General features: G+C 39.3%; 1 protein-coding gene across 11 annotated transcripts in view; it reads right to left on the bottom strand.

Annotated features, from left to right (window-relative positions):
* tmc3 (transmembrane channel like 3) overlaps positions 1-14,597 on the bottom strand; it is a 212,202-nt gene that overhangs the window by 173,094 nt on the left and 24,511 nt on the right. For 9 of the 11 annotated variants that reach the window (XR_013293749.1, XR_013293751.1, XR_013293750.1 and 6 more), the window contains exon 2: positions 4,797-4,943. Coding sequence is in view for 8 of the 11 variants with exons in the window: in XM_077562797.1 (XP_077418923.1) it covers positions 4,797-4,943 (147 nt within the window). In the remaining 3 variants the exon portion in view is untranslated. Of the gene's footprint in view, positions 1-4,796; positions 4,944-6,287; positions 6,395-12,113; positions 12,315-14,597 lie in introns of those variants that run through there. The other 2 variants (XM_077562801.1, XM_077562799.1) reach the window with 2 other exon arrangements.

Here is a 14,597-nt window from a genome sequence, read left to right as displayed (position 1 = left end):
ACAACTTGCTGCTTGCGAGTCATTACTCAAACTATTCAGTGATCCATCTCCCACAAAAAACAACAACTATCAGATTAGAAAGGCAATAGCTCAGTGTTCTTTCCACAATTGGTCACTAAAGATCGAAGATTGCAATATCCGAGTTTGAAATTGTCATATCTAAAACTCAGCTACTACTCCACTGTAAATGAAAACGGTAAGAAAAGCGCAAAATGTGTGCCCGCACAGCCTCCGCCTTGTCTGGCTTCTGAAAGTCTGCACACAGGGGTCGGCGTTCTGCCACTTCCTGGTTCAGCACCAGCTCTTCAAGGAGTGTGTCCTCGTCCAGATTGGCCCTCTGACAGATGCTGTCCACAATCTTCTTAAGATCCTCCACATATTCTGCAATAATATACACATTGAATTATTGTATAGTGTTATACATGTATGCAAAATAATTAGAATTAATTCATTCATTTCTATTCCTACTTTTGTTTTCTTCTTTTCCACTATGTTGTGTGAGCAGTAGAAAAAAGGTAGTTATTATATACACATATTTCAGCCTTTTCTCCCATTGAACCTTCAAACTGTTATCTAAAATGGGACATTGGCGTCATTTACTGGTGGTTGTGCATCAGTAAAGTTGTTAAATTTCTATCTAAATTTACAATGAAGCAGAGTCAGATGTCCCCCCGACCCATCCCCGTTGAAAAAAATGAACATGTATACTTGTGAATAAGTTAATTGTGGATGCAGATAATTAAAATAAAAAATACATACGAAATGTTGGCTGCCTCAGGATTTTGGGCAGAATAAATGCACCTTTCCTGTACTTGGGATAACACACCGGTGTGCATTTTCATAAAATTTCTATCTAAATTTACAATGACGCAGAATCAGATGTCCCCCCGACCCATCCCCGTTGAAAAAAATGAACATGTATACTTGTCAATGGCAGTGAATAAGTTAATTGTGGATGCAGATAATTAAAATAAAAAATACATACGAAATGTTGGCTGCCCCAGGTTTTTGGGCAGAATAAATGCACCTTTCCTGTACTTGGGATAACACACACTGGTGTGTATTTTCATTAAAATGCTAGGCTGCCAGGTAGGACCTGTTAATAAAAGAAAAAAAATTAAATACATGAAGTGTAATGTTACATAATTTTTTTAATAGTGTCTCCCAAATTAAGATATACATACTGTACCTGCACAGCATAGCAGTGTAGTTGAAAAAAATCATCTTCAGTGCAAAGTGGTTGAGGAGGCTGTGAAATGCCTCAAGGTTGGATGTTTGGCAATCATGAGAGAGCCGCTTGTTGTCGTCACACAATCTCTCGGAGAGCAGGATCTTCTCCAGCTTTGTAGCAACCTTTATACCTTTTAAAATTATAAGAAGCATCAAATTTTCTTTCTTTTTTTTTTGTCAAGAGCAAGAACACCATTCCCAGCAGAGAACACCACAGACCAGTAAAGGTGGTTCACAATGCTGGAAATCCAAGGGCACAGTGAATAATGTCTTGTCTGACCGAGCTGCTGCAACTTCTTCTTCATGCCTAATGTTAATAAATTTATAATTATAAATAAATGACTCAATTCAAAATGAGCCTTACTCTCTGCTGCGTGCCAGATGTCAAACAGGTGGATGATGTGTGGATATTGAACCCTCATAATTTTGTTGATAGACAAATGTCAGTCCGTGACAAGTGTGTTAACTTTCACAAAGTTCTCCACCTTCTGTAGGCACCACTCCAGACCCTCCTGCACTGTATAAAAGCTCCCTCCAACTTCATTACTCTGCAACAAATGTTCATTGTATATTATTAAATAATGGACAGTCGGCATTCTTCCAAAATTTGAAATAATGAATTTGCAAAAACAACTTCCCCAAACAAACTAACCTGTACAATCTGGACGTTGATGATGGCTTTCTTCCTCAGTTCCATCAGGGTGTATGTATCAAACTTAGCACTGTGACCTGGCGAATCAGCACGGCAATCGCCGCCACACAGGCCTTCACCTTCAGCCTGCAGAGTGCTGATCATCCAGGTCTGACATGCCCACCAAAGATGCCGGCTGGCTGCACTCAGGACGGTAAGCTGATGGCGCGAGAATATACCGGTGATTATCACCGCAACACCCATGTGGGAGAGCACAGGGAAAACCTTTGAGACAGTTGCCTTGGCAAACAAAATCACAGCAGACAAGAGGATGTTGCCAGCAGCAATCCGCCCAAAGTAAGGCTGACTGTTCCAACTCAAGGAATGTTGACAATCCTTGCATTCCAGTGCCACGCGAAGCAAAGTACCACTCTCGCTACGATCCCATGACAGCTGCCGAGAGCCACACAAAGGGCAACTACATCAGTCCGAGAACAGCTGCACAAGACAACTCCAGAATATCAAGTACACTGGGTACCCAGTGCTCTCATGGCACTTATTTGGTGGTGGCATCTCAGTGCCATCATCCTCAGAGTCCCCCAAGGTGTATAGTGCTTCTGAAGGTATGTAATCTTCGTCAGTCTCATTGGGGATGTCACTGCAGTCTGACTCCATCTCTTCAGCCCACTCTGTCTGCGTCTCAACTGCCACCGTTGACTTCTCGTTCCACTCTTTTTCTGCATGGAGTGTCTGACTTGCCACGGTCAACAAAGAGCTCTGCCTGGACCAAACTGTCTGCACTCCTGAAAATATAATTCCATAAACATATGTATCATGCAAAGTATATTGTTAGAGATAATAGTAACTTTGATAATAGCTACATTTACCCTATTTATGTCCTTTAGCTCAAATCGAGACTGCTACAGTTCGTGTTAAAGGCAAGGCTTGAGTGACATGAGCTTCTTTTTGCTTTAAAAAAGAAAATAAACAATTTCAATAATAAATGATGTTGAAATGCAGCAATGTTTAGACCTATAAAATACAGCGATTTCATTCTTTAAAAAATGTAAAATACATTCGTAAATTACATGTACATGACAAATTTGAAAACTAGATGTTTTTCATTTTTATTTTTTTTTATATAAATTGGTTTGTTATCAATCATGCGTATTATACAGTACATTTACCCACATTTTGAATGCAAACACTCCAAACATGTCGCCTGTGTAGCAGTTTCCTTTGACTCATACTCCATAAGCATCTTATCCACCATCTGAAACAAAGTTTGAACTTGGGCATGATGCCTTCAACATAGATACACAGCACAATACATAATACACATTAAAATTGACAACAAATGAAAAATTAGCAGTTCCTCATTGTAAATTAGTACCTTTTCATTGACTGTATATTAATTTGACAGTGTTTATTTTTGTCGTGAGCTGCTAAACTTAACCCTGCCTTAACGTACTATGGGGAAGATGGACCTTACCACTCGGAAACTCCTAATTATAACAGAGTTCTGTTCATGTGATTGTGTTGTTATAGCAAACTTGTGTATGCTACGTAATTGTAAGGATTTTAAAAGAACCTGCTGTGCTAGTGGATGTTAATGCCCTCATAAGTGTTATTATTTCATGCCATTCACAAATCCTTCGGCGCTCCCCACCATGTTGAAACTTGAATAGTTCTCTCAATTCGGAAACTGTCAAAATAAATTCCCAGTTGTCCAGTACAAAATACATGTGGCATTTACCATGATTTCGATGATTTCTAGATTGTAGTTCTTACCCGTTTTCTTTCTCTTTTCATAATGGCTGTCGACTGTTGTTTTGCAATGGGTGCTGTTACAGTCGATGTTGTTCCTTTCTGTTTGCTCCTTAAAAACAGAGTCGGCACAGCTGTTGGCAAAAGCACGGTGTTGTGTTGCACATTATAGCCCAGTAACTGCTTTCATAGCCAGGAGTCAAACGAGTCTTCCTCGAAATGTGCGCTGCACAACACCGACATTGGAGTGGGCATCAATTTATCTCCAATCCGTTGTACTTGCTTTGTCCATTTTTCGTGAAGAACTGCGTCTTTGGGGAACCGAAAAAGGCTCACGCCATCCTCCCTGCGATTAGAACAATATCTGGCTACGCAATGAGACAGCATTATAGAAATTCAGGAGGCGATAAAACACACAGCAACAAGCAAGCCAGCAGAGGCAAAGCAGGGACGCTGTCTTCTTGTCTTCTGCTTACGTCATATCCGATTCGGCCGTTGGGAGCGCGCCACCGGCCAGGTTTTGCCCAGGTAATTTAAAAATCAAGAAATACTCGGTTAATATGTTTTAATTCGATAAGCCGCTCATTTTGTCGTGTATATTATATTGTTCAAAACAACACTGTCCTATACGCTTTAAAATTATATTTTCTTGTTAATTTATGGTTTTATGAATCAATATCAAACTCGGAAAGGAAAATCGATCCGATTTTTTGATTTTTTTTAACAAAGCCCTAATTTCTTCATTCCAAGATCTTGAAGCACTTGAGCGAATACCGACAAGGCCTTTCAGGCCTGTCACCGTCTCTTTGGTCTTTGTTTTTCATGATTCTTGGACGGTTTGAGTGTAATTTCGGTGCAGTACCTGTGCATGTGCAATGACAATAAATTTGATTCTAATTCTGAAAATCAAAATCACCTACATTCCATTCTGGTTGACAACTAATTTTTCTTTTTCTTTTTCTATAGAGCTAAATTATTATTTACATAATCTATTATAGCAGCAAACCATTGGCATCACAAAACCTTTATTAATTTTAGAGTAAGATTTTAACTTACTTAACTGTAAACAGACTGTTTTAACTAAAAAAACATACTTAAAAATACTAATTGTCAAGTGTAATAAAGGCATATGAACTTAATTCCAAACATGTATTAAAAACGACTATACTTTAAGACTTTGAGCTTGCGTCTCATTGGCCAGGGTCTTGTGCGAATATTGGCGATGATCTCTTTCTGGTACTGAATGTTCTGGAACATCTCCTCTGGATCATCGCTGTCCACCCGTTCATCCGCTTTGTCTTCTTCATCAGAGGAACTGCAGAATAGGATGGAGTGGAGTTATACCCAGTAGTTCCCTTGTTTATAGTTTGTTAACAATCCATCAAAAACATTACTTTAAGGCCTTTGAAGGCTGTATGTAAAAAATCCATACTTTTGCGTGTCCAATAAATCAAATGATGAGATAAGACATGAACAGAGTCCCTGCGCAGGATGATTTATTCCGGAGATCTCCAGTCACATCATTGAATCAAACTCAAAACAGTTTCAGATCAATAATGCCCCTCCTCCTTCGAAGAGCCAGCTTTTTATTACAATCAAGTCTAAAAGAAAAATACCTCTTCCTCCTCCTCTCATGAATAAGTAAATATGTTATATAAGAGACGAAAACAGATTACAAAAACAGAATTCTCAGTTGCACCTGTGTTCAAGACAAAATATACTTTCAGGGCACTTCTCGTACTTCTTCCCATAACAAAATCTCACAAACAAGTTGAACTGGACAGCTCCTAATGTAGTAGAGTTGTGGGAGTGCGCGCTCTCTCTCACAAAAGAATGTGTTTTCGCACAGAACACTGAGAAGGAACTTCTAGACCAAACAATGTGTACCAGCTTAGTTTAAGGTCAAATTATACTGAGTTCAAACACTATTTTACCTACTTCACATCTATAAAACATTTCAACATGGTTAATATATGAAATAAAGAATTAAAAATGTTAATAATGTATAACACCTTCAGCGAAAGAATAACTAAAGTTAGAAGACCCTCGCTTATATACTTTATATATATATATATATATATATATATATATATATATATATACTTTAAGGCCTTCAGCAAAAGTATAACTAAAGTTCTAAAGTTAGAAGACCCTCACAAGGCCTTCAGCGAAAGTATAACTAAAGTTCTAAAATTAGAAGACCCTCACTTATTTACTATATATATATATATATATATATATATATATATATATATATATATATATATATATATATATATATATATACACACACACAGTTTGTGAACCTCTTGAGCAATTTGGACTTTCCAAAAATTCAACCTGAATTTGTTGTTTAATCTGAACCATTACATTTTATATGAAATAACAGGTGTAGCTTGATCAATTCAATGCATTGTTCTTTAAAAAAAAATAAAAATCTATTGTGTAGTCAAAACTTCATTAAAAAAGAGTTTTGGGTCAATTCATGTAGGTCCAAACGTAAGTGAACCCTGAGCTGCATTGCTTAAAACAAGCTGTCAAGTAGGATCAGGTAGGACAAATTGGTAGCTAAACTAACCACTGAAATAGACCAATGAAATGAGAGGTTTGGCAAAGAAATTGTGCATCACTGACTGAAATCACGTCACTTTAGTCTTACCCAGGTGAACCCATACAGGTCAGTCATGCTGAGAGGGAGAGAAATCTCAGGGGAACTCAGGAAGTGGGTAGTGACAGCACATCTGTCTGGGGAAAGCTATAAAGTCATCCAAAAAAAAAAGAGCTTCAGCATTCCACTGTGAAGTAGATCATCTGCAACTAGAGAAAACTTAAAATTACTACAATCCAGCCTAGAAGTGTATGACCTTCTAAAATGTCAGCAAGAACCACAAGAAAAATGTTAATTCAGGTAAAAAGCCAACTCGAACATCACATCAAGGGATTTGCAGACCTCTTTGCATCTGGGACACGTGCATAATTCAACAATCAGAAGAAAAGTCAATCGACAAGGCTTTCATGGAAGGCTTGCTAAGTAGAAGCCCCTGCTCACAAAAAAGATCAAAGCTGCCCATCTCAACTTTGCCAGCGAGTACCTAAACAACATTGAAGCTTTTTGGAAGTCCCTTCTGTGGACAGATGAGTCCAAAATTGAACAGTTTGGTCACAACTAAAACAGTCATGTTTGAAAAGTCAACACTGCATGCCAACAAAAGAACCTTCACCCTACAGTGAAGCATGGGGGTGAGAATGTTAAATTCTGGGCTGGCTTTTCATCCTCAGGACCTGGACAACACATAATCCAGGGAATCATGAATTCAGAGGAATATTGTGAAATCCTGGAACATAACCTGAAGCCGTCCTTTGTGAAATTACAGCCTGGTAGACGATGGATCATGCAACATGACCATAATCCAAAACATTCCAGCAATACAACCCAGGAATAGCTGAAGAACAACAAGATTCATGGTCTGGATGTGCCCATTTAAAATCCTGATTTAAATTATTTAAAAATACTTTGGCGAGACCTGAAGCGGGCAGTTTATTCTAGATGCCCATCCAACCTTTCTCAACTGGCTGCATTTTGCAAGGAAGAGTGGCAAAAATTCCCCCAAAGTGGATGTAAAATACCGATAAATCACTAAAGAAAGTGTTTGGCTGAAGTTCTCATTGCAAAAGCAGGTGCTATGGCCGATTTAATGAGAGGTTCACATACTTTTGCACCTGTGAAATCTACAATATTGTAATTATTTTTGTTTATGTCCATTATTTTCAATGTCAGCATAGTAGATTTGGCTAAACATACAAACATATGTATATATATATATATATATATATATATATATAAACCCAATTCCCAAAAAGTTGGGTCACTATACAAATTGTGAATAAAAACTGAATGCAATTATGTGGAAGTGCCAGATTTTAATATTTTATTTAAAATAGAACATAGAGAACAGGTCAAAAGTTTAAACTGAGAAAATGTATAATTTTAAGGGAAAACCATGTTGATTTTAAATTCCATGGTGTCAACCAATCGAAACAAAAGTTGGGACAAGGCCATTTTCACCACTGTGCGGCATCCCCTCTTCTTCTTACAACAGTCTGCAAACGTCTGGGGATCGAGGAGACAAGTTTCTCAAGTTTAGAAATAGGAACGCTGTCCCATTCTTGTCTAACGCGGATCTCTCTAACTGTTCAACTGTCTTGGGCTTTCTTTGTTGCGCCTTCCCCTTTATGATGCGCCAAATGTGCTCTATAAGTGAAAGAAGTGGACTGCAGGCTGGCCATTTCAATATCCGGATCCTTTTCCTACGCAGCCATGATGTTGTAATCGGTGCTGCATGTGGTCTGGCATTATCATGTTGAAAAATGCAAGGTCTTCACTGAAAGTGATGATGTCTGAAAGGGAGCATATGTTGTTCTCAAATCTGAATATACCTTTCTGCATTGGCGATGCCTTTTCAGATGTGGAAGCTGCCCATGCCACACACACTCATACAACCCTATACGATCAAAGATGCAGGCTTATAAACTGAGTGCTGATAACAACTTGGGTTGTCCTTGTCCTCTTTAGTCAGTATGATATAGCGCCACAGTTTTCCACAAAGAACTTTAAATCGTGATTGGTCTGACCACAAAACAGGTTTCCACTTTGCCACACTCTATTTTAAATGACCCCTGGCCCAGAGAAACAACTGCACTTCTCGGTCTGCTTTAGAAATGGCTTCTTCTTTGTACTGTAGAGTTTCCTCTGGCAACGGCGAGTGGTACGGTGGATTGTGTTCACATACAATGTTTTCTGGAAGTATTGCTGAGCCCTTTCTGTGATTTCCCTTACAGTAAGCAATCCTGTTTGCGGTGCAGTGCCGTGTAAGGGCCGGTTTGGGGGGGGCTGGTCGCTCCTCTTAACTCACTGCACTAGTTTTGCACAATACACTTTTATAGAGATATAGAGCACATAACACACTTTGGGTTGGGGGGGGGGGGTTAGAGTGGAAACACCGTCTTCGCCCTACAACTCCCCTCCAATTTTAATGCACCACAAAACTGTTTGTGGGGGGGGGGCATTGGTTGGGGCCCTGTCCGTGCCCCCCCATTTGTGCCTGGGGGGCCCTGAGGTGTTGCGCTTACTCTGTCCTGGCGGGGGTCGACGGCTCCCCTCTTTGGTGGAGATTTTCATGCACGCCAGATCCACCACACCGGCATCTATCGAAACTCAGACACAATCTTCCTCAGGTCATTGAATTGGTGGAGGCTGGTGTCTGTGGATCTCACTCTGCTTTGTCTGTCCTTCCTTCCTTTCCTCAGTCTCTCCTTTGGTCTCTTGAGGTCTCCCTGATTTGTTGAAATTTAGATGTCTCTGGGGTTGGTGAAGGACTCTGGTTTGTGGCCTGGTGGGTGGTGTCTGGTCGGTGCTGGATTTCACTTTCCTTTCTTTTCTTTGGTCCTTTCTCGGGTTTCCTGACGGCCTCACAACTCTGGCTGGAAGTGTTCGGTTTAGGGAAACGGTATGGGATTTTTATTTTTTTTATAAGTTTTAGGTGAACTAATGAATGCACGCACGCACGCACGCACGCACATACACTTATTCACCCACATACAAAAAAAAAATTTCAAAAAAAAAATTAAAATATATAAAAAAAAAGGAGAGCAATGATGATGACATGTCGAATCGGTAAAATTACCGAATGAACAATACAATCTGAAGAAAAATTACTTATTGACAAGAATTTTAGTCAATTGTACTCTGCACCTTATAACAGTAGACAAAGAGGAGTCTGTATACTCATACAGTACATAAGAATTTATTCTTTACTCTAAATAATACAGTAACAGACCCAGAGGGCCGATACGTTATTATTCAGGTGACTATTTTTAATAAAATATATACATTTGGTTATTTATATGCCCCTAATAATGATGATCTGGCATTTTTCCATAAATTTTTATCTCAGCTGTTTGATTTAGCAACGAACTCTACTACTATTATTGGAGGAGACTTTAACACAGTCTTAAACCCATTAATAGATCGTTCTAATAATACAACATGTATAAGGAATATATGGATGATTTTGGCCTCGTCGACAGATGGAGACTTAAAAACCCAACTAAGAAGGAATTTACCTTATTTTCCGTGGTGCACCGGTCATTTTCAAGAATTGATTTTTATCTTACAAATAATTCTATTGCTGATAAAATTGGTACAAAAATACATCCTATTATTATTAGCGACCATGCACCAGTCTCCCTTACCCTACAAGTTGATTATACCTTTAAACCACCCCCGATATGGCGTTTTAACATCTTACTGCTAAATGACGCAGAGTTTGACACAATTATAAGAGAGTGGGCAGACTTTTAGGAAATAAATGACTCTCCAGACTTATCTCCATCTCTTCTCTGGGAAGCTGGGAAAGCGGTAATTAGAGGTAAAATTGTATCATATTCATCTTATAAAAAGAAACAGGATCAAAAATTTGAAAAAAAATTGGAAGATAAAATTAAACTGACAGATGAGTACGGAATAAACCCAAATATGGACTGGACTGACTTACAAAATCCCAAAATACAGTTCGACAATATGTTATCTAAAAAGACAGATATAATACATTAATTGAGATAGAACAACTTTGAATATAATAACAAATCAGGTAAATTTGGGCTATTAAAGGGACAACTGGTGAATGCACACAATCACCAGAAGAAATTAATCACATTTTTTATAACTATTATTGCAGCCTATACTCAGAAACTAACAAGCCTAACCCTGAGCATATTGAGGCATTCCTAAGTAGCCTAAATATACCTCAGTTAACTACTGAATATAAAGATACATATACAATAAACGAGTTGTATGGTGCTCTAGATAGTATGCCTAATGGCAGAGCACACGGTCCAGATGGTTATCCGGCTATGTTTTTTGAGCACTTTTGGTTAATGCTTGCTACATTATTCTTAAGAGTAGTAACAGAAATGAAAACTAATGGTTACATACGTCTACACATGAATACAGCAGCAATTAAACTTTTATTAAAGCCAGAAAAAGACCCCACCCTTCCATCAAGTTACCGTCCGATTTCACTAATTAACACTGATATTAAAATTATCGGCAAGGCTTTCGCATCTAGACTAGAAACAGTAAGCTCGACAATCATTCATAGCAACCAAACAGCCATTATTAAAGGTCGTTACTCTACTAATAATATTAAGGGTCTCTTTAACCTTATTAGCATGTTACAGCGGCATGATAAAAAGGCAGTTATTATATCATTGGATGCAGAAAAAGCCTTCGACAAAGTTAACTGGTCCTTCCTCTGTGCTGTTTTAAATACATTTGGCTTTGGGAAGTCATTTATTCCCTGGGTGTCAGTATTATATGATTCTCCTAAAGCTACAGTTACTACTAATGGGATTATATCTCAGAGTTTTACTCTACAGAGAGGCACAAGAAAGGAATGCCCACTGTCCCCTTTATTATTTGCAATATTTATTGAGCCGCTTACATTAGCTTTACGTCAAGAAAGAAGGATTTAAGGAATTCACTCTGGGGTAACAGAACACAAAATTATTCTATATGCCGATTATATTTTTACTTTATTTAGAAAAACCTGCTATTTCGTTAGGGGAAGTGTTTAACTTAATGTAGGAATACAATTTGGAACAGATGATTTTATTATGATTTAACTGATTGATTATGTTTTATTATACATTTAATGATTGCTGTGAAAGTGTTGTTGTTGTGCAAAGGTCAGAAGCAGGAGAACTGAAACCTGCTCCTCTCTACTTAGCCTCAATTGACGACCTGCTGGAGATCAGAGATATGACGAAACAGCCTTAGACGACCTTTCTGCTATTAAAATATATGCTGAACTGATGTGCTATTAGTGCTTATCAAGATATACAGTATGTGTTTGGTAATAAGCAAGAAGTGTAAACAAGAGAGAGATAGAGTGATGCTTGCTTGCTGAATGACCCCATCCCCTTTTAGAGGCATCACCTCATGTAACCTAGGAACCTCAAGTTTGAATAAAAAGGGAGGTTTACAGGAAGGCTGTTTTAGAATAGATGAGATTTGTACACAGTCTCTCCTGTTCTCCTTGCAAGTAACCTGAAACTGGAACGTCTTCTCTCCTCATTGTTTGTTAGTTATAGTTGTCATTTGAACCTGACACTTAATAACTAAATTCTCACATTTATCACAAAATTAACACTACTACCTATTACAGAAAATTCATGGAACCCTGCAAGCCAGGACCCACACCACTCATTTCCTATAGGTAATTTAAAATACTTAGGGATAAAAATCTCACTTAAATAAACTAATTTAATCAATTTAAACTTTACTCCACTTCTGGATTGCATTGACTGTGACTTGGAGCGCTGGAATAATCTTCCCATTTCTCTAATAGGATGAATAGCCACCATTAAAATGAAAGTTTTCCCCAAAATATATATATATATTTTTAATGATTCCATTCAAACCTACGTCTAACTGGTTCCAGTTGTTGGACTCGGCCGTTACACAATTTTACTGGAATAAACTGGTGGGGTGCTTGGCAGCCCTGCCGTGCCCCGTTTCTGCTGTGTTGGGCTTGTGGCGCGGGCCGTGTTGGGGTGAGGGGTGCTCCTGGCTCCTGGGTTTGCTCTCTGGCCGGTGGCCCCAGCGGGGCCCGGGGGTTGTTTGGTGGAGGTTTTCATGCATGCCAGATCCACCACACCAGCATCTACCGAAATTCAAACACAATCTGCTTCTTCCTCTGGTCATTGAATTGGTGGAGGCTGATGTCTGTGGATCTCACTCTGCTTCATCTATTCTTCCTTCCTTTCCTCAGTCTCTACTTTGGTCTCTTGAGGTCTCCCTAATTTGTTGGAATTTAGATGTTTCTGGGGTTGGTGAAAAATTCTGGTTGGTAACCCGCTGGGTAGTAGGTGATGTAATAACCACTGAAATGGACCAATGAAATGAGAGAGGTTTAGTGAAGAAATTGTGGATCGCTGACTGAAACAAAGACAAAACCACATCACTTTAGTCTTACCCAGGTGAACCCATACAGGTCAGTCATGCTGAGAGAAAGAGACATCTCAGGGGACCCCGGGATGTGGGTAGTGACAGCACATCTGTCTGGGGAAAGCTATAAAATAATCAAAAAAAAAAAAAGAGCTTCATCATTCCACTGCAAAGCAGATCATCTGCAACTAGTGGGTTGTCTGGGGTTTTGGGGGCAGCTGGGTTGTGGTGGGTGGTGAGGGTGGATGGGGGAGCGGGGGCTGTGGGCCGGTGGGGTGCCTGGCGGGCCTGCTATGCCCCGTTCTGCTGTGTTGGGCTTGGGGCGCGGGCCGTGTTGGGGTGGGGGGCGCTCCTGGGATTGCTCTCCGGCCGGTGGCCCCTGCGGGGGTTGTCCCTTGGTGCTGCCGTGGCCTGGGAGGCCCTGGGGGGTTGTGCTTGCTCTGTCCTGGCCGGGGTCAACGGCTCCCCTCTTTGGTGGAGATTTTCATGCATGCCAGATCCACCATACCAGCATCTATCGAAATTCAAACACAATCTGCTTATTCCTCTGGTCATTGAATTGGTGGAAACTGATGTCTGTGGATCTCACTCTGCTTCATCTATCCTTCCTTCCTTTCCTCAGGCTCTGGTTGGTAACCCGGTGGGTAGTAGGTGATGTCTGGTTGGTGCTGGATTTCACTTTCCTTTCTTTTCTTTGATCCTTTTTCGGGTCTCCTGACAATCTCACGACTCTAGCTGGATTCTGAAGTATTTGGTTTAGGTGAATGGTATAGGATTTTTAATAGGTTTTAGGTGAACTAATGAGTACACACTCACAACACACGCACACATGCACATGCACATTCAAAATAAAAATTAAAAAAAATTAAAAAGAGCAATAATGATGGCAAAAAAAGAAAGAAGAAAAGTCAATCGACAAGGCTTTCATGGAAGGCTTGCTAGGTAGAAGCCTCTGCTCACAAAAAAGATCAAAGCTGCCCATCTGAACTTTGCCAGTGAGTAGTACCTGGACAACACTGAAGCTTTTTGGAAGTCCCTTCTGTGGACAGATGAGTCCAAAATTTAACTGTTTGGTCACAACTAAAACAGTCACGTTTGGTAAAAAGTCAACACTGCATAACAGCAAAATAATCTTCTCCCTATAGTGAAGCAAGGTGGTGAGAATGTTAAATTCTGGGCTGACTTTTCATCCTCAGGATCTGGAAAACTCCACATAGTCCAGGCAATCGTGAATTCAAATAAATATTGTGACATCCTGGATCATAACCTGAAGCCGTTTAAAAACAAAAAATTACAGCCTGGTAGACGATGGATCATGCAAAATGACAATAATCCAAAGCATTCCAGCAATACAACCAAGGACTGTCTGAAGAACAACAAGATTCATGTTCTGGATGTGCCTAGTTAAAATCCTGACTTAAATTCTTTCAAAAATACTGATGCCGGACCTGAAGCGGGCAGTTTATGCTAGGCGCCCATCCAACCTCTCTCAATTGGCTGCATTTTGCAAGGAAGAGTGGCAAAAATCCCCCAAAGTAGATGTGAAAGACTGATAAGTCACTAAAGAAAGTGTTTGGATGAAGTTCTTAAATCAACAACTTTTGCTCAATAATGAACGAAAATATTAACATGCTTTTTGTTTTTGTTCAAGTCCATTATTTTCAATGTCAGCATTGTAAATTGGGGTATGACTAAACATTTAATAAGGTTATTTGAATATTTTATACAAAAAAATCTGACCACGCCTGCAGGGTTCACAAACTTTTGAGCAGCACTATATATATTTTTTTTTTTTCTTATGACCATCAAATTAGACCTTTTAATAATTTTATATTATAATAGTATAATTGTAATTTGATCTGAGAGTTATTTTCCAACCTGTGGAGCCAAGGCACTTATTTTGCACCTATCGTCACCACAATGATAGTAAAAACCCGGTCCTCACAAAATAACCCATACAAG

Source organism: Vanacampus margaritifer, chromosome 4 (genome assembly GCF_051991255.1).
Source record: "Vanacampus margaritifer isolate UIUO_Vmar chromosome 4, RoL_Vmar_1.0, whole genome shotgun sequence".
Taxonomy (NCBI): Eukaryota; Metazoa; Chordata; class Actinopteri; order Syngnathiformes; family Syngnathidae; genus Vanacampus; species Vanacampus margaritifer.
This window is presented reverse-complemented; position numbering and strand designations above follow the sequence as displayed.